The sequence below is a fragment of the Aulonocara sp. 'chitande type north' Nkhata Bay genome, linkage group LG19 (assembly GCF_057382095.1).
Source record: "Aulonocara sp. 'chitande type north' Nkhata Bay isolate Kocher_YH1m ecotype deep benthic linkage group LG19, A_spYH_male_GT1.1, whole genome shotgun sequence".
Taxonomy (NCBI): domain Eukaryota; kingdom Metazoa; phylum Chordata; class Actinopteri; order Cichliformes; family Cichlidae; genus Aulonocara; species Aulonocara sp. 'chitande type north' Nkhata Bay.
In genome coordinates this window covers 19,849,021-19,869,202 of record NC_141362.1, presented here as the reverse complement: position 1 = coordinate 19,869,202, position 20,182 = coordinate 19,849,021, and the positions used below count along the sequence as shown (strand labels likewise).

Here is a 20,182-nt window from a genome sequence, read left to right as displayed (position 1 = left end):
ACACACTGAGCACTTTTCAGTCGCTGTGTTTATATAGCAGCATGCCTCCTGTTAAAAGAGATTTTTTTTCCTTCCCGTCGTCGCAAAGTGTTGGCTCACAGAGGATTGTTTAAGTGCAGGGATGTTCCTCAAATACAGTATGGTCTTTATAGTATAAATCACTTTCAGGCGACTGTTGTTGGGAATTGGCCCTGTATAAATAAACCTGGATTGGACTGAAGTGATGCAAAGTGACGTGGAGACGGAGATGTGGAAAAAAGACAAAAACACGACTGCGGCTTCTCCTACAGCTCTCCCATCTTTGTTCTAAGCAATGCCCACCAGATGGTCATTTGCATGTGCTTCTCATCTGCTGAAAAATAGCAAGTAAAGGGGACCAGATGAAAACCCACTACTTAACTATTGCTCAACCCCACTTTGTTATAATAAGAGTTTTGTTTTATCCTGAAAATGTCTGAATGGGAGATTTTAAAAGAGCACTGATTGGCCAAAGTCTCCTGTCATAAAAGCCTGAAAGCCCACTGAGGTAAAGCAGCCCAGTTCTCTCCCAGACTGCTAAATTATAATAAGCTGAAAGGTTATTATTGATTTTCCTCTTAAAACCCAACTTACCACAGCTTTAAAAATCGGTTTATTGATTGGTAGATGAATTAAATAATGCAAATGAATTGCTCATTTGTAGTTTTTTTATAGAACGAAACTTGCTGTTTTTCTTCGTTTTTATAATACTACAAACAGAATAAGAAAAAGACATCCAAACATTTCTGTGAATGTGATGAGCATTTTTCCCCTATTAATTATTTTTGTATTGTAATAAAGACTCATAAACACATTTAGTTACAGCCCAACATTTTCTATTTCACCTCTGATTTTCTTCTTCAGGATGCTGAACCTCCAAAAATGCCTCGTGTTATTTAAACGAATCAACTTTAAAGACTAAAAGTAAAATATTTGCCTCTAAAAACTACCTTCGGAAACTCGAAGTACAAAGACACAGCTCCTCAAATCTGTTCCAAATGCCGTTCTAAAGCATTGGGTGGAGGTCGACTTAGCTACCCTACACCCTTAATGCTTTGGCTATTCTACAAACAAGGGGAGCTGCTTTTGGTTTAAAGGGAAAGAGGTGATGTTCATGTAGGTAAAACCAACCAGCATTGCTTCAGTGACGCGCAAAGGGAGTAAAAACTAAAAGATCACCGCGAATTAAAGCTTGAAAGAGCCAGAAGTGAAGATCTCTCATCTGAGTCTTTCCTTTGTTTCCCCCAATGATCTGCACCCAAGCTTGCGTGTCAGCTGCTCGTCGTAGATTGGACGCGCTCTCCTCATCACAGCCAGCGGATGGATAACGCGTGAGCGTGCGTGAGCGCGCGAGTGTTTGAGAGTGGGGAGATGATATGACTCGGCGCTAGGACCGTGGCTCTGTCAGTGCGCAAATCCCAGCAGAGAGGCATCGCTCTGGTAGAAGCGGCTGTACGCGCAGAGACAGAGACAGAGAGGCTGTCTGTCTGCGCTGCGGTTCGACCCATCACCGGCGTGGGAGGCTGTACCTTCCACGGCGCACGGACCTGAACCAGCCAGGCTGCGGAGCCCTCCGTATGGGCTCACCATGCGAAGGATACGGGCCAACGCCATCGCGATTCTGACCGTTGCATGGATCTTAGGGACGTTTTATTACCTGTGGCAGGACAACAAGCCCCAGTCGTCGCCGTCGTCATCGGCTTCGCAGACTCGCGGCAGGGGCCACGGGCAGAAGGTGATCCCCGGTCGACTGGAGATTCACCGGGATGACAGGACCATCCCGCTGATAGTGAGTGAGCACGGCTGTGAGAGATAAAGAGGAAAGGGGGGATGAGAGCGGCGCTGTTGCTGAAGGCGCCGAGCTGCAGGAGAGTGTGTGCTGCATGTTGATGTGCATGTGTGTGCGCGAACCCACGGATGATGAGGATGGAGGTGGAGGTGGTGCTGCACAGCTGTAAGTGTCACAGTTTGACTGGACGTGTAGGCTGCAGGCTTGAGCGCCGACTTCAACCTCGTCAGGTGCACGCAACCTGCAGAGCAATCTACAGCCTGCCGTGCAGCCCTATTTTGTTGCGTTTCCCCGCCTTTCTGAGCTGCACACCCGACGCCAGGGAACCTCAAGTACCCGTAAGAGGCTTTCCGTAAGTCTCGTGCGTCGTGCGCAAACGCCTAGTAAACCACATTATGCTGCGACCTTTCCCTGATTGCAAATGTGAGGTGAAAAACACGGACTCCCAGGTCGGGCATTCTGTCATTAAAGGGCCTGTTTCAGTCAGGTCATGTCTGTATTCGCCTGTTGTTGCCTGAGGGAAGGAGGAAAAATACCGAGACTGTAGGTGTGGTGGTCGTCAGGCTTGACTTTTAGTAGCCACCAGGTTGCAACACAGCCTACAGACGCGATCTGAACAGTATAGAGCTGGAACTGGCTACATGCCAGCTCAGATTAGAATATCCAGTCTAGTCGGGCTGCAGGCTTTCTATTGCATTTAGTGTGAAGAGATACAAGACCTGTAGCTTGTGCTTTTAGAGCAGTGCAGAAAAATAATCTGGTATCCTGGGAATAACTGACAGGTCATTGACTCAATATAAATGACTAAAAGCTCCTTTTAATCTTGTCAGAAGGTGGAAAGGTTTTTGCTTAAACAATAAGAGATTATGTGTAAAATTTAAAGTAAAAGTGAATCTTAATAGAATATTTTTAGGGCAAAGGCATAACCAAGCACTTTCCCTCAGATATCTATGCCACTACCACCCAGTAAGCAAATATAAAAATCACTTAAGTGTGTGTATCCAATTCAGTTTTAAGGAGACAGGGACTGATGTGGAAATACTGCACACTCGAGCCTCTTTCACAATTTACTAGACCAATAAAATTGCCTCAGATGTGGCTGGGGTTGTGTGCCAACATGTCAAAGCGTTTCCCTCCAGCAGCAGCCAAATTGTTAAAGCGTTGTTCGCAGGATTTATTAATTCAGGGGCAAATACCAAGCAGTGGGGTTGTTGTGGCATCTATGCAGGCAGGCCCTCTGGAGCAGAAGAGAGGAAGCTGTGGTTTGCATTAGTGTGTGAGCACTGGCCAAGAGTATGGCGATGATCGGAGAATGCACACAAACAAATATGGAATTAGTTTAAAAAACCCTCAGTGTGACTGCAGTCAGAGGAGAGAGCGAGGTGTATCATGTACCCGTCACAGTTTACAAGCTTGTGCCATAAACTGCAAACTGCTGCTGAACCATAAACAGACCTCACTTCTAATCAGATTGTTCTTTGGTCTGTATGCTTTAGTTTTGAAAGTGAAGCCTTTACTGTTTGTAATCTTTGATTTGCTCAGCGGGGTCGTTCACCTTTATCACCAAACTGAGATTTTCTAGTTGTAGTTTGTCCTGGTAATCTGACCTGAAGCTCACAGGCTGCCAGCTCGGCACAGCAGGGTCCCACGGTTCAACAAGAGCAGGCTGGTACAGAGGAAGGCTTTCTTTCTTTCTTTCTTTCTTACAGACTTTCCAATTGTTTATTTTTCCCTTCCTTTCTTTTCACTTTGTCTTTCCCTTTATTGCCCAATCTCTCCTCTCATTCTTTATTCTTTCCTTATTTCCTTTGTATCTTTATTTTATCTTCTTCATTAGTTATCTATTTTTTTTCCACCATCTATCTATTTCTTTTTCATGTATTCCCTCCTTAACAATTTCTTTCTTTCCATCCTTCTTTCTTGTCATTCTCTCCTCCTTCCGTCCTCTTAGGCCTCTCTTTTTTGTCACTTATGTTCATTAAATGCTTTTGAATCACTAATACATCATCTTTGAAAGCTGTCGGCACTGTCTCCACTTTTTTCCTCCACATTTCTCCCACTGAGCCTCCAGTTTCCCAGAATTGCTTTTGTTTTGTTACAGTAACCAAGTGCACGAGCATTTTTCATCGTCTAATTTGATTTTAGAGTTCACACTAACTGACAGCCTCGCCGACCTGCACAGCTCCCCTCATATCATGTCATCGCAGAGCCACATCAGCCAATTACTTTGTCATTTTTTCTTGCAACACGTGTCCCCCCTACTTATTTTTTTTTTTGGTTACTAACATTATTAATGTATGATTTGATAATAAGAAGTTGTCAGTACCTGGAACCGGCTCAGACTGCTGGTCTGGGTGCCCAGACTTCTTTTTTTTGTCAAACATTATTTCTGACATGCACTTCATGAGAGAACTGTGCTGTTAACAATCTCGTCTGAGCTAGGATTAACTACATATTCCATTACAGTGATGCATACATAACTTGAAGACTTTGTGAGAGTACAAAGCTCAACTAATGCTTTGTAGTTTGGCAACTTCCACTACACAAACACAAAAGCTTTTAAAACCCGGATAAACATTGCAAAAATAAGCAGCATTCCAAGAAAATGGTTTTTTTTCTTACTTATCAAGAGTTTTAACTCCAAAACCCATCTAATCTGCAAAGTGTGCGTGGTTTGTTTAAATTCGATTGCCTGTAGTATAAACCCTGTTCGATCCTGGTATGTCCTAAAGAAATGCAGCGCATATTTCTTTCCTGACTGACTTAACCCAAATAAGATGAAATGACTAAAGCAGAAACAGCTCTATAATTATTCCAAACTCATGTGTTCTTATAGAATCCTCGATGAGCCGACACCTACACTGGGATATAATTTCTAAATTTACCCACCCATCTTTCTCTGAAAAGAAAATTAGCATATCAATACACATTAGCTATATGGATGAAAGTGTTGGGCCACACCTCTTAGTCTTTGAACTCAGGTGTGTTCAGTCCCATTGCCACAGGCATATAAATTTAAGCACGTAGCCTTTACAAACATTTGTGAAAGACTGGCTCGTTCTAAAGAGCTGACTGAGTCTGAGTGTGGTGCTGTCATACAAAACCACTGTTATAATAAGTCGGACTGTGAAATTTCTTTCTCCTAGATATTCCAAGATCAACTGTAAGTGGTATTATTACTAAAGGAGGCAGACCATGTAAAGTTGCAGAGCAGGGTCTAGGCCTAATATGTAGGTGGCTCATTGCTGTTGTTCACAGAGTGTTTATGGACGTATCTGTCTTGCTCGACCTGAAACTACCTTCCCCTGGCATTGTGTCTTTTCATTTTAAATGAATCCCTGTTAGATGTCAGTCTCCAAACGTATACCAAATGTGCAAGTCTGCTTTTTTAAATGACCAAAAATACTCTTTAGAGAAAAGAACCAGTTTTGCTGATGATGAAAACTAGCTTGACAGTAATAATAATAATTTCATTTACGTAGCACTTTTAAAAATACACAAAGTGCTTCACACATGGGGTGAAATAAAATATATTCAAATTAGTACACACCTACATAGATGTTCTGTGGACTCATCTGTTACCACAGCCACAGCAGGGCTGCGTCTCCGGGCAATCAGGCAGATTGCACTTGCATGTGACTTGTTGAGTCTTTTAACTCAGCCTGAAAGAGCGGACATGTGTTCATCTTCCAGACTAAGCTCATGTTTAATTCAGTGGACCGAGCCTCAAAGCGCCTTCTGTTATTTATATCTTAATATCCTCTCTGTACCATTTTTTGTAGCTTTTAATATGATGATGATATTTACAGATAACCAAGGGATTTTGGAAAGAAATCAGAACAACGCGAAGATAAAAAACAGTCAAAATATCACGTTATGGTAGAAGAACTTAACATAATAATGAATTTCACATGCAACATATACTTATTAAGCTATCCCACTTGTTTTGCAGATTTTCTAGTCCATGGCCTGACTCTGTTATCTCAGGCTTGGCTCCAGCCTGAAAAGATAAATTAATAGCAGTGATAAATATAGGCCCGTAGCCCCGATTGTGTCCCCTCCGAGATGATTTAGAGACTGCTAATGGACAGTTTGTTTACATTCACAAATGATAACAGTTTGGGCCTTAAGAGCCTGCTTTACATAGAGTACCTTAGCTCTAAAAAGCCAGAACTGTTCTTGTTTAAAATGATTGTAAATTTACCAGAATCTGCTGAATGAGCATAATTCAAAACAAATCAAGTGTGTGATCATGTATGAGTTGTATAGTTTTAATGTTTTATTTGGGAACAGAATGGTGTGTATGCGTAAGTTTGGTGATGGATTTTTTATTATGAATGAACGATGAATTTTTATGAATTATTATGTCTATTTTTTATTCTTAAGGACAACAGATGGAAATGAGCCCTTGGCTATAATCTGGTATGTTTGCATTCATGTAATTTTTTTTTTACATTTATGTTCATTAACATGCACTATCCTAAATAAATAAATAAATAAATAAATAAATTATCACACCTCTATATTTTCATGTAAATGAATCTGGTATACTTAATCAACCTTGATTAAATTATATGAAAAACACATCTAATTTCAGTTTAAATGTCATTCAGTTGGGTATTTTATTGGATTTATGTTTGGTTTTTGTCATCCTGGAAAAATTGATTTCAATTTGCTCAACATCAATCAAATACGTAAAAATAAATAATAGCTAAATAAATTGTCATGTATTTCTCTGTGTAACAAGCATCAGGTTACAGGGCTAGAAAATGTTACAATAACAGCCAAAGAAATTTAAATTAAAATTTTTCTGTAATTGGCTGCAGTTAATCTGGTTTGCCAATCGATCGAGCCAAACAGATTAGATTTGTTGAAGCTGTTACTGTTTCAAAGCTAAAGCTGCCGGGCTTTGTTTGGTGTTTTCCTCAAATACTCCTGCCATCTGTAAATGGCTTCTGAAATTAGGATTAGGATTAATCCTGTTTTGCATACAGATGAGTAATTTTATTAGAAATCTATCTACATCTAATTAGCAAGTAGATGTAAAAAAAGATAGAAAATTATATGTCCTTATCAGTGAAATGTACTTGATGCATAGAGTGAGTTAAAACAGCTTGGTTATCACTTTAATGATCAATTGATTGAAGTGGATTTCATTAAATTTTGTACTCAGCTCATGATTACAGCTTTCAATTTGGTATATACAAGAGAATGAGACTTAGTATTTTACGTATTTTTGATTTTTGTTTTTCTTTTGTAGAAAAAACATCATAACTCAGCAATTCTCTGAAAGATAAAAAAATGACTATCATATAAAATATAATGAGTAAGCTTATAGACTAGAATTTAGACCTATTTTACATATTATGTAAGCTGTAATGTCTAAACTTTGCAAATTCAGGCAGCATTTTGCTGTTATTTCAATAACATAAACCCGTATTTTGTGCTGATCTATCAGAAATATGCTGCCACCACTGTATGCACTTGTCAAAATAAATTAGTGTAGTTTTTAAAGAAATTCCAAGAAGTCTAAAGAGCTCAAGTTCATGAGCTAATGTATGTACTAGCTGCTAGCTGGCCCAATTTAATCCCACATGCACAGATTCCTCCACCAGGCATTAAGTGACATTAGCATTGATTCTGAATAATGTCAGCATGACTATTTTCACCTGCTGGATGCAATTTGTTTAGTTTGTTTCATGTTGCTGATGTAATAAGGCTGCTGCTCCTCGAATTCCCACCATTAACCACCAAATAAAAACCAAAACAATGAGCTAAAAGGCGGTAAACTGAACAGTCAGATTTTGAGCTTTATCATCACCTGGTCCACTGTTGAAAAATATACATTACAGCCTTAAAACTAGAGGTCTCGCTGCTATAGTAAGTGTGCCCTTCAGCTGGCTTTCTCTCTAGCTGTGCAGCGCAGATATATTTGAGCATGAATCCTTGAGGCTTGCGGGGTCATACTGCTCCTCTGGGGTGACTGAAAATGAGGTCAGTCTTACCTGAACCTCTTCAGGAGCTTTCTCTAAATCCCCCTGCTTACACCGACCTTTAATAAAGCGGCGCAGTACAAAACCGCTGCCTTTCTGTCTCTGTCCATTTTGCCGTTGCATCTCTAATGAGGGCTGCTCTCATCTCCCTTTATGTATTCATCAGCTATTTTAACCTCCCACTCACCCAGGCTGCCAGAGAGTGTTAAAGCTCCTTGCGGGAAAAAACCATTAATTACTGAGGATTTATAGACTATGTATTCCGATTTGATGAGTGCCCATCCCGTTTTGCCCTGTTAGCACTGACACGATGACCTGAATAAGAAAATAGCATTTACATTTTAATCACTTGGCTCGTACATTTCTTCACATTGGATTAAAAGTTAAAGCAATTTATTTATTTTTTGCCTTATTTAGCAGGGATGCTGCACATTAATAATTATGGCAGGAAATATGCCAGAGATTGCCAAGAGGGTTTTTGGGGGGGATGTCCCTGAACAGATATTACAAAGTCACATTTAAAAAAACAAGATTGTGAGATGTTTAGTTAGCAGAGTGTAAGGGCTTACAAATATCAGATGAGCTGTTTTTAATCTTCAGAGATGTCAGAGTTGTTTTTTCTCTTATCTTGAGGAGGATACTGGATCCCAAATTATTCCCAAATGCAGACAGGTGTCTTGTAGAGTTTGTTAAGACAGACAGTTCCCTTTGTGTGTCACTTTCACAGGAATTATAGGTGCTGATTGTTGATAAAAGGCACTGAGCGAGTGGAGTGTTGACAGTCAAAATCACCTGTGTATGCCTGAGTGACAGCAAGAGAGTTTTGTGTGTGTATATAATTTAAATCACACTCGTGCACACTTTTGAGTATCAGTCATTCACAACAATCCTTGTTTTTCTTAGCATTTAAATCCAGCTTTCATCATTTTGTGCAGGTGACCCAGCCCCCTCGGGCCGAGCAGCAGGGCCAGCTGCTGGGCAGCTTCGATGAGAAGGCTTACTTAGCAGCAAAGCAGCTGAAACCAGGCGACGACCCGTACAAGGACCATGCCTTCAACCTGCAGGAGAGCGACCGGCTGGGCAGCGAGCGAGCCATACGAGACACTCGACACTACAGGTGAGCGGGGTTAGTCCAGGTACTGTCTGCCTCCTCTGATCAGCACAAGTGTTGTTGTCTGTTCCTATTATAAGCTGCTGTTGATTTCTTTTTCATTACAAAATTACATCAAAGTCTCATATGTAATTATATCAAATGGCAGCACGTCTAATATGTGAACATACCCGTACGACTTACTAATTAAACAAACGCTGCAATCGTGCAGTGATTGTTAATCTTGTAATAATGACTCCTTAGTGAATGTATATTGTTGCCTTTATTTTCCTGTTTCGTTGTGGTGTATGATATTTGAATTTCATACCTTATAACCTAGGCTCAATGCGCCCAGCAACAGGTAGCAGATTAAAACGGAGGGTCAGATATCTGTGCGAATGTTGCTGGGCAACTGGATATTTCTATGTCACTACAGCAACAATGCAGAGACGACTCCGCGGGGCAGCTCGGCCAATCGCATGTGTCTGAAACTGTGTCCAGCATGTGTGTGCGTGAATACAAGACGTCCAGGTTTGTATGAGTTACCACATGTGACCTTCTCACCCCTGCGTGCAGGTGTGCAGCTCTGACTTATGACACAGACCTTCCCTCCACAAGTATCGTCATAACTTTTCACAACGAGGCCCGCTCTACTCTTCTTCGCACCATTAAAAGGTAATGACGCAAGTGGCCAAATTAGACAGGAGAAATGACACCAACTTGTGTGCTTGCTCTAATCTTCTTCTATCACAGCACAAATTTCCCTGCCATGGGATCAAGTCTTAGCTTATCTTATCTTATCTTATTTTCTTTTCCCGCTCAGTGTCCTGATGCGAAGTCCGCCATCATTGATTCAAGAAATAATCCTGATAGATGACTTCAGCTCTGACCGTGAGTTTTGTTCTTTTTGTATCTGAACTGCTGCTCAGAAAGGCTTCAGATGAATGCTGAATAGATGTTGCTCTGTGCCTTTTGTATGTACAAAATAGAAAACTGTTAAAAAAGTATGTTAATTCTGAGTTTATGGCTTGTTTCTGCTGTCTCCATGGCAACCCCCACCCACCTACCCCAAAAAAGAAAACTGTAAAAAAATTATTTGAAGCAAACAAAACAAAGAAACTGAAAATGGAAATAAATATTAATATAAAATGAAAGCTAAATTTGCTCAAAGATTCTGTACTGTGCTTGTTTCTGAGAACTTAGATTTTATATTTGGACTAATGGTGCACATTATTATTTCGATTTTTCTTAATTTATTCATTTACTTGTTTATGTGGAGTAACTTTGAAGCTACTTTCATGGAAACACTGACACTGAATTATAATTCTATAGTTCACCTTCCCTGTGAAAGCTGCTGTGAAAAACGTTTCAAGACATGCAAACATAGTCAGACGTTGTAAAATCTGACTGCATAATACAGTGTTTTTGCTTTGGTAGCCTCAGGGGTTGCCGTGCAGAGTGTCCATAAAAAGTGAGGAAACTGGACAAGTGGAGGACAAAAGGCCTGCAAAGACCTGACGTAGCACACAAGAGATGCATCAGGCCCTTCAACTGATCATCTACTGTCTCAGTGGGAACCTGGTTTTCAAAATAAAGGAAAACAAGGAGAAAAAGCTGAGATGTACCAAATTGTATAGTACTTGAACTGTAAATCAGTGTTAGTAGGTCCGAATTAATTCAAATGATTTTGGTTCAAATCATCAATATGTACAGAGGACGTCAGGAGAGATTACAGAAGGAAGACAGTGTAAAGTAAATGGTAAACTTTAAATGGACTAGTTCTTATATTCCCTTTTTTTTTTTACTGTTCCTTCTTATATTTCTAAAATCCTGACTTTGATGCCGGAAGGCAGTTAAGCATGTATCAGCGTGTGTGATGAAAATACCAACCAGTCGGGAATCCAAATTACTGGAAAATTGTAGGAGGGAATAATTTCAGAAGAAACGAGCGGCCTTTTAGGTTTGTATTGCTCATAGGAAATCAGAAACTTAATGACAGGTGGCTGCTTTTTATATGTCTGAGGCAAATATGAAAAAATGTGAACGTAAACAACAGCTGTAGCAGAAGTGAGCTGGAGAAACACACGAGTAACAGCCTGGAAAGAGAACTAGCAGAATCAGTTTAATTCATTCATTTTGAAAATTTTGAGTTGAGTTGGTTTAATATCACCGTAAAAAGTGGCTGATGTGGTTTATGTGGCTGTGGAATTATCGGATAACCACACTTTAGTAATTATTCCCCTTTGTCAGCATCGGGCTGAGAAGTTTCATGAGCTCATGTCGCCAGTGCCTTCTGTAATTACCACCACATGGATCCTCTGTCTGTGGGAACAGCACGGCGACCTATATCCACGGTGTACTAACACCCTCACACGTGCATTCGTACTCGGAGGTGTCAAAGCTGGCCAGACATCTAAACAGTAGTGTCTCAGTGGCAGGAGCAGCGGGAGCTCTGTAGCCCACTAATGCCTCATTTATCCCTCGTCTCCTGCTGCCAGTCTACCTGCACCTTGGCTGTACCAGCAGGGTTCACAGTGAACAAAGGGTTCTTAAGCTACACTCTTAATCTCTTCCCTGTTTTGGATTTTAATTCCCAGTATTAATTATCATGTGAACCAGTCTCAAACACACTTTGGTTCTAGTTTCTGACTTTTAGTTTCGACTCAGTCTGACTGTGAACCAGTGAGCCTCCAATTAGCTGACTTCTCCAGTTGCTGCACTCTAATGGGTGCCATTGTTACCAGTTTCAGACAATTAACACAACAGCTGCTACAGTTTTGAAACAGGAAGGTCCACAGCATGCTTTGTTCCTCAAATATTGTTAGTTTTATTTGTTTTACTTCTGTGAGATAGTAAAGGAGATTTTTTCCTGTAGTTTCTGTACAGTTAGAATCTCTCACCACTTAGACCCAACATTTTTACTCTGGGGATTGTTGCAGTGTATGTATTACCTAATAGTCATTCTGAAGCTGAATCCTTTACAGTGTTTTACAGCAGGTTTCAGCTCATTGTTAGAGGTTAACTTTTGTGTTTTGATGAACTCGCACCGCTGTCATAGCAGCTGGTCACAGCTGGCAAGTCCCACGTGACAGATCAGTTATTGCAGGCTTAAATAAACATGGATTTCCACGCTCTCACGGCAGCCACTTCAATATTATACATGTCCCGCTGTATGAGCAGCAATTGTCTGATCATAAAGGTTCAGTTTACCAACATATATGATAAAATAAGCACGTTTTTGCTTTTCTTCATGGATTTATTTCCCACTCTGTTGTAATATCTTCACCGAGAAAAAATGTAGATGAATGAGTGAATATATTCAAATCAGGGCTGCTGTGTCAAGTGTGCAGGTGGAATTTAGAGAGACAGTCAGCCGATGCAGTGAGAGTGTGAGCTGATTTGTTAGTAGACGTGACGGTGTTGGAGGATGTCGGCCAGCAGCAGCAGGAGGGATTGTCCTGGCCGAGCGTAATCCTGTTAAGGCTCGCCCGCTTTAATCACAAGGACATGGTGCTCAATCAAGGACAGTGATCTTTACTGCAAGCCTGCATGTGACTCCAACAGTGTGGAGACAGGCGTACACTGGATTAATTAATATTTACAGGACTCAGATAAGCTCAGTTTAAACTTAACAGATTCACACAATCAGTCAAACTAAAAGTCCTGGGTTTGAATCCACTGGCTGGTTGAGTTTGTGGAGTTCTTCCCATGTTTACGTGGGTTCTCCCCGGGTATCCGATCTTCTTCCCACAGTCCAAAGACATACATGGGTTAGCTTAACTAAAATAAAGGCTGTATTGGCTGTAGGTGTGAATGTTGTCTGTGACCCTGAACTGGGTCAGCAGAAAGAAACAGATGAGATGATTATCTTGTTAATTCAGAAAAACAGGATAATATACTGTAGTTTAAAACGATAACTCACAAAACTCTTAAAATTGTCATTTTTTTGTGTGTAGTCTGGGGGAAAAAAATTCCCTGATGCAAACAGGCTTTCACACACTCACATGCATGCATACAAGCTTATACAATCAGGCTAAAAGTGTACAACATCTGTTCGGTGGGAGTGATCTATGACTTTTTGCTGTTCTTGCCCGAGTCTTGTGAGTCTTCTCTACACACACCAGCTGTCCCCCCATTAGGAGCAACACTAAAGCCATACACATGCACGCACACACACCCTCTGACTCTACAGTCTACATGCAAACAAACAGGTTTGTACACACAGCAAATTTAATCACAGAGGATTACAACTTGTCATGCTCGTTTCTGTCAGCATAAGGTTGTATCGCTGCTCGGGAGGGGGTCTGCTTGATCTCTCCACAATCCCTCAGCAAAATCACAAACACAGACACAAGCACACACTCTCTGCTGCTAATGCCAATCTTCCCAAGTGTGTGTGTATATGTGTGTACCTGTGCTTGTGTGTTGTTTGTAATGATGTCCACTACAACAGCAGCTCTGTGCCAGCTATGGCTCATGTAGAAACATGGAGTGGATGATGGAAGTTGGCTCGCTGGTGGATTTGTTTATGGAAAAAAGGATTTTGAATTGAATCATGCAGTGAGCTCTTTTGCTTGAACACTCTGACCTGTGCACTTTTTTGTGTTTACGTGTTTCTCATTATTATAGCCTAAGTGAAATGGATGCACCGATGGATGTTTGAATGTCTTTAGCTCATATACTGCAGCATTAAGTGACTTTTATCACAGCACTGAGTAGTGTGCTTATTGAGGGTGTGTATCCGTAACCATGCCCTTGTTTGTCTGTGTTTATGTCTGTTTAAGTGCACTAAATCCATGTAAGTGTGGCAGCGTGGTGTGCTTGTGGGTTTGGGTGAGTGACAGAGTGTGAGATGAGGCAGCGAGGAGAAATATTTTTCTCAGTGTGTGTTCTCCTTCCACCATAAAATGCCATCTCCTCTGCTCTCCTCCCCCAGCTGAGGACTGCCAGCTGCTCACTCAGATCCCCAAAGTGCGCTGCCTGAGGAACGGCAGGAGAGAGGGTGAGTGTGCGGGGACAAGGGGAACGATGGGAAGGGGGGAAAATGACTTAATGGAAAAGATATTGGACTGAAAAGGGGATGTATTTTGTGTGGCTTTTTTTAAAGGAATAACTCATAGAAAGACAAGTGAAGGCGAAGATGGTAAAAATGCTTCACATGACAGCAGATAGTCACTGAAAATGTGTGTCCAAAAATACTGGAGTGGAAAAAACAAATCAAGTGGAAAACAGAAACAGACCAAAAAGATATGAACAGCTGTTGTTTCAGTCATTTTATGTAAAAGGAAAAAAAATTATGTAATGAGAGCTAATTAATCATTTAGTCAATAACATCTGACAACACAGTGAAAAACAGAAAATGCTTAAAAAAGCGATTGTCACAGGAAAAAGTGGGCTTGTAATTGCTGATGGATGAGGCCAAATTGTAAGAATACACAAGAAACTGACAGCATCCAAAAGGATAAACACAAAGAGCCAGGGAATAAATGCAAGGACACAGAAGAAGCAGAGTTATTATAGATTTATTTATTTTTAATTTTGTTTAGTTTCAGTTTGTTTACTGAGTGAGTTTCTGGTTTTTATTGTTTTTTATTAACAGTTTCAGTGTTACTTTTAGTCTTTCTAATTATTATAGTATGTCTCAATAAACGTGTCAATGATTTATTTTTTACCAAAAAACCCCTAAAACTAAAGATATTTCTTCTGTATTTTTATTTTACTTTAGTGTGTTGTGTGAAAGTGTGTGAAACTAGGAGTGAAAAATAAATTCTAGTTGACTAAACTAAAATCTGTTTTTCACTCCTAGTTTTTGTTTTTACCGTGGGTTTAGTTAATTATAATGACCTTGACAAGAAGAAACAGGAACATCCACAGACAGCATCAAAAATGATGACAGGATCTACACCCGCCCCCTCCTGATTTCTTAGTTTTTTTGCTTATTAGTCTTACTTATGTTTTTCAGAGCATCAAGCAAATTATAATAGTAGGCAAAGATAACTTGAGTAAATGCAAAAAATAGTTTTTAAATAATTATTTTATTTATTAAGAGGAAGAAAAAGCTGTGCAAACCTGGCCCTATGTTAAATCATGAATTAACAGTGATTAACCACATTTTTTGGAAAGATGAGTCCAATTTCAGTACCCGCAGCCAGGCCTGAGTACTGCCAGATTAAATCCCAAAATCATTTAAATCAAACCCTGTCTGACAAAGTGTAGGAAGCTAAAAGACCTCAAAAAGCAACTCATGGTGCCACGATCTAAAGAAACAGCTGAGAAACAAAGTCATTGACTTCTATCAGTCTGGAAAGGGTTACAAATCCATTTCCATGGCAAATGGATAAAACATGGAAGAGTGGTGAACTTTCTCAGCAAAACGCATCGCTGACTCATCCAGAAAGTTTGAAGTAAAATATCCGGTTATGAGATTGTGCTTGGAAGCTCGAGCTATAATCCAAGGAAACCATCCAAAGTCCACTTCTAAATGGCTTAAAAAAACAAAATGAAGGCTTTGAAGTGGCCTAGTCAAAGTCCAGTCCAGACTTAAGTCCAATTGACATCATTTGGCATGACCTAAAAAGACCATTCATTCTCAAAAACCCTCCAATCTGACTAAATTAAAGCAATTATGTAAAGAAGAGTGGGCCAAAAGTCCTCCACAGTGATGTGAAAGTGTCATTTCCAGTTATCACACATGCTTGAGGATGAGTAGAACCAGTTATTTGGTCTAGGGTACAATTACTTTCTCATAAAGGGCATTTTGTTTCCATTAATAAATTAAATAATCCTTTATATTTTGTATTTACGCAGGTTATCTTAGTCTAGTGTTAACATTTGTTTAATGATCTAAAGAATGTAAGTGTGACCAAAGAAATAAACATTTAAAAATACTTTATTATCCACTGTATACCTACTGACAGCTGATACGCTGTATGGAGTACTGGGAGCTGCTTGGACATGTAGAAGCCACACCCTGAAGCTCCCAGTGCACTGTTTCTCTGCCAGAGGTGGTATGTAACTCTGCAGTTACCTTGTCAGCAGCACGGGGGCGCCTTTAGTGCACTATATGTTTCATAGCTCACTGACCCCGCTCTGTAGCTTTATGTGGTCTGCCACTTCCTGATTGAGTTCCTGTGGTTCTTGAACACTTCTGCTTTTCAGTAATATCACTTACAGTTGATGAAGGAATATCTGCGAGGGAAGAAATTCAACAAGTTGACTCGTCACAAAAGTAGCTTCCTACGACACTAGAATTTGGCGTGCTATTTAGAATGATCCATTCTTTCACAGATGTTTGTAGAGGCAAAATGCACGGCTAGAGGTGGTCAGTATAGTGTAGGTAACTGCAGACAGGTTAAAAACTAACACGAAAACAGTAAAACATCTTGAAAGTTGTTCAGAAATCCAGAAAAACTAAACAGAGACCAAAACTGAAGAAAACTGAGGCAAAATATTGTTAAAATAATATGACGTTAAAAAAAGAAAACTGACAAAACATAAGACTCAAAACTTAAGACACTAAAATATTAGAAAGACCTAAAAAGAAATCATAACTACAATATATTGACTAAAAGCTCAAAACTCAAAAATCAACATAAAATCTGATCCTACATAAACATAAAACAATCAACATATGCGAGTCTAAGGCAAATAGACAGTTATAGTAATTTTTGTAGAAGCATAGACTTATATATCATTAATATTATTAATTGTGTCACATGTAAGTGTAAATCCATGTTTCTGGATTTATCTGCATGCCTTACAGTTTGATCTCTTTTTTTCTGCCCTCTCACACCTTTCATTTGACTAAATTCTGTGGCAGTACTTATTAGAACCACTCACTTTATTGTTCGATCGCTCCTTCACAGGCACCTGAATGATTTTTATTCTCTAACTCTAGGATGTCAAACACAATGATTAGTCTGTCAAAGGGATCAGTCTAGCCCACTGCGTGGAAATTGTGGAAATGCAGGGTACAGTTTTTTTTTACTGTGTTTCTAACCAGGAAACATTTGTATTGCACGCTGTTAGAAATAGATGTGGGCTCATTTTATCCAGGCCTCAGGTCTGAATCATTGTCAGGTTTTCTAGCTTCTTACTAACAGCCTTTCCAGTGACCCACCACGTAAGCTGGTATAACCAACGACTGTACCAACTCGTTTCATTTTAGCATTGGTTTTTGATGACAGTAGACTGAATGTGGGAAATGCAAGTGGTTTTTTCTCTTAAGAAATCCCATTTTTGCAAATTTCTTCACACTTAATTTGAAGATACTGTTTTATGTGCCATTACTGAATGGTGTGCTGGTCTATTTGAGATTAATTTGAACCAAAATGAGATTCGTGCTCCAAATCAGGGAAGTTCGGCTGAACTTAAAGCTAAAATAAGTAGTGTTACTGTTTGATAATCCATTTTTCTCAGGTTCTTGCACTCACAGGAGAACACATTTTTTGGGCCACATGCTGTTAATGTCCGGCAGCAACAGTCCACAAGCCCAAGTTTAGCTTTCTTTACTGCCACCCTTAAAACCCACGTCCACAAATTATAATAAGCTTAATCTTAATCTATCTTTTTCATAGGCTTTCTCGTGTAGAAATACGCAAGAAGTTTTTTTAAACAGGATGACCCAGCAAAATACAGCTCTCTGAGAGTTTACTGAAAACGGTAAAAGCAAATAGTCCCTGTCCTTGTGACTGGATTGATTTTCAGCTCTTAATGGCTTCACACCTTCAGGCATCATTGACTTTCTCTGCTTTAATGCGTCAAACTGCTGCCAAAGGTCATCAGGCACTGAAGCATTAAATGTACCCACAATTACACCAAACAAGCACGAGCAGGAAGTCTTTGCTATCATGGGTGAGAACTGTGGAATAGCCAGTGTGTATCTAATATGTAGCATGTTCTGTAAATTAAGGAATTTTTCACATTGCTAGATAGATTACATACATTACATTTAGCAGCTTAATATGCAGTTTTTTCATCGTGTGTTGGTGTAAACTAAAAGCACACAGAGGAGTAATCTTTGGCCTGACATTTGGTAGGTGGCCCGAAACACAGCACCAGATAAATTACTGTTTCTCCCTAAGAGGTGAAGTGCCTTAACTGACCAGGCGCGCAATCCTACTCTCAAATGTCACTTAGGTTATACTGGGGAAGGATGAAATGTGAACTGGTGTGATTCAAGCTCATTCATTGGTAAAACAAAGGTTGTGTTTGTGTAAATGATGTGCCTTAAACTGAGCACTGCTTATTCTCATGAAGCTTCTGTCAAAAGAAGCTTCGGTTAAACGTCATGCATCAGAATGAGGAAGAAACTTGATTTTTTTGAGTATTTCAGAAACTTTTGATCTATTTGAACTTTCCTACATGCAGAGAATGATCAGGAAAAGAGAAAACAACCAGTGAGCAGTAGTTCTCTGGGTGACAAAAAAGCTTCAAGCCTTTGGGAAGTAACAACCAAGCTATGCAGAAGAGCACACTGGTGCAGGAAATTGAGGCTATAATGTGCACAAGATTGCCAAAATTGGACAACAGAAGACTGGAAAAATGTCGCTTGGTCTGAAGAGTCTCAATTTCAGGTGCAACAGTCGGATGATAGGGTCATAATTTGACTCATCAACGTAAAAGCATGGGTCTATCCTGCCTTGTATCAGTGGTTCAAGCTGGCAGTGAAGGTGTGATGGAGTGAGGGATATTTTCTTGGCACACTCTCAGCTCATTATTGTTTAAATGCCACAGCCTACCTGAGTATTATGGCTGACCACATCCACCTTAACCTTTATGATCACAGTGTATCTTCTGATACCTGCTACCAACAAGAAAGTGCACCATGTGACAAAGCTCAGATCCTTTCTTGGTTTCTTGATAATGAAAATGAGTTTAAAAATGACCTCCACAGTCACCAGATCTCAATAGATTATATAAAGGATGTGATGGAAATGGAGATTCCCATCGTGTATGTGCAAACGGCAACGGTGTAATGCTATCATATCAACAAGGATCAAAATATCTCTGAGAAATGTTTCCAGCAGAATTAATTAAGAACTAAGGCAGTTGATCCTTGTATTAGCAATAAGGACGGTGAATGTTTTTCTTCTTTTCTTCTTCTCTGTTACAAAAGAAAGGTGATAATTCTGAAAATCATCCTTTGAATTATTCAGAGAAACAACCTCCTCTTGAAACACTCAGGTTATTCATGATCAGCTCAGAATTAAGTTCTGGAACTCTTGTTCTATTAAAAACAAAAAGCATTTAATAAATTTGTGTTATTTTAACAATCTTTGACAAAACTCTTAAGATAACGAGCTCGATCTGTTTATGGATGCTGCATAAATATCAAAGACAATTAACCTTTTCCACATATCCAGATATTACTGTAACTGGAGGCGTACTTGGTGAAAAAGTGCCCCCGTGCTTCCAGCGAGTCTGCCTTAAATGTGAACTCTTTTAAAGTAGGTTTTACCCTCGGCGTCGCTGACGGGAGTGAGACAAGTTCTGGGATCTACTTTAGATAAATCCAAATAACTAATGTCAATTCTAGAGGCTGTTTATTCTCTACTTGCTTGTCCAGCTTAAGTCAAACGTACAGTATGTATTCCAGAAACATGGATGAAGGTGATTATCATCATCATATTTTATCATATAGCACCAATTTAATAAAGAAGAAGAAGCCAATGCTTTTTCTGTCAACTGTCAATTACAATGCAACAATCTAGAAAAACTGCAGGCAGGCCAGGTCAGCGCCCAGACAGTTCTGCTATGAAGCCATGCTGTTGTAATAAATAAAGTGGTTTGGCACTGCAGAACAGTTTTCTACTCAGTCCATTTTAAATTCGCTTTGGCCCAAAGAAGACAGCAGCATTTCTGGATCATGTTCATTTATGGCTTCTTCTTTGTATCATAGAGCTATACCTGCATTTGTGGATGAAACAACAAACTGTGTTCACAGATGCTGATTTCTGGAAGTGTTCCTGAGCCTAAGCAGTGATTTCTATGACAAAACCACAACTTTTGTTTTAACGCAGTGCTGCCTGAGGGCCTGGAGATCATGGCCATCAAATATTGACTTTTTAGCTAGTTCTTGCACACAGAGATTTCACCAATTTTGTGTGAGATATTATATAAAATAAAGGAAGAAGGGGAAAAAATCACGAGACCTAAGTAGGGTGACTTTGTGTCTGTGTTGTTCAATTTATGCAGATCCAGATATGAGGGCAACCTCATCCTTGAAATGACTCACCATCTTAGTGATGGTGATTCATTTTGTCCATTTAAGAGGGCAGTTCACTTTATATC

The 20,182-nt window shown here is 39.8% G+C and overlaps 1 protein-coding gene across 1 annotated transcript in view; it reads left to right on the top strand.

The window, feature by feature from the left end:
- Window positions 1-1,397: 1,397 nt before the first annotated feature.
- The window catches only part of galnt16 (UDP-N-acetyl-alpha-D-galactosamine:polypeptide N-acetylgalactosaminyltransferase 16), a 34,955-nt gene continuing 16,170 nt past the window's right edge, over window positions 1,398-20,182 (top strand). Inside the window, exons 1-5 of the mRNA XM_086274249.1 lie at window positions 1,398-1,807; window positions 8,736-8,917; window positions 9,467-9,565; window positions 9,714-9,781; window positions 13,827-13,892. Coding sequence (XP_086130375.1) covers window positions 1,607-1,807; window positions 8,736-8,917; window positions 9,467-9,565; window positions 9,714-9,781; window positions 13,827-13,892 — 616 coding nt within the window. The 5' untranslated portion in view covers window positions 1,398-1,606. The remainder of the gene's footprint in view (window positions 1,808-8,735; window positions 8,918-9,466; window positions 9,566-9,713; window positions 9,782-13,826; window positions 13,893-20,182) is intronic.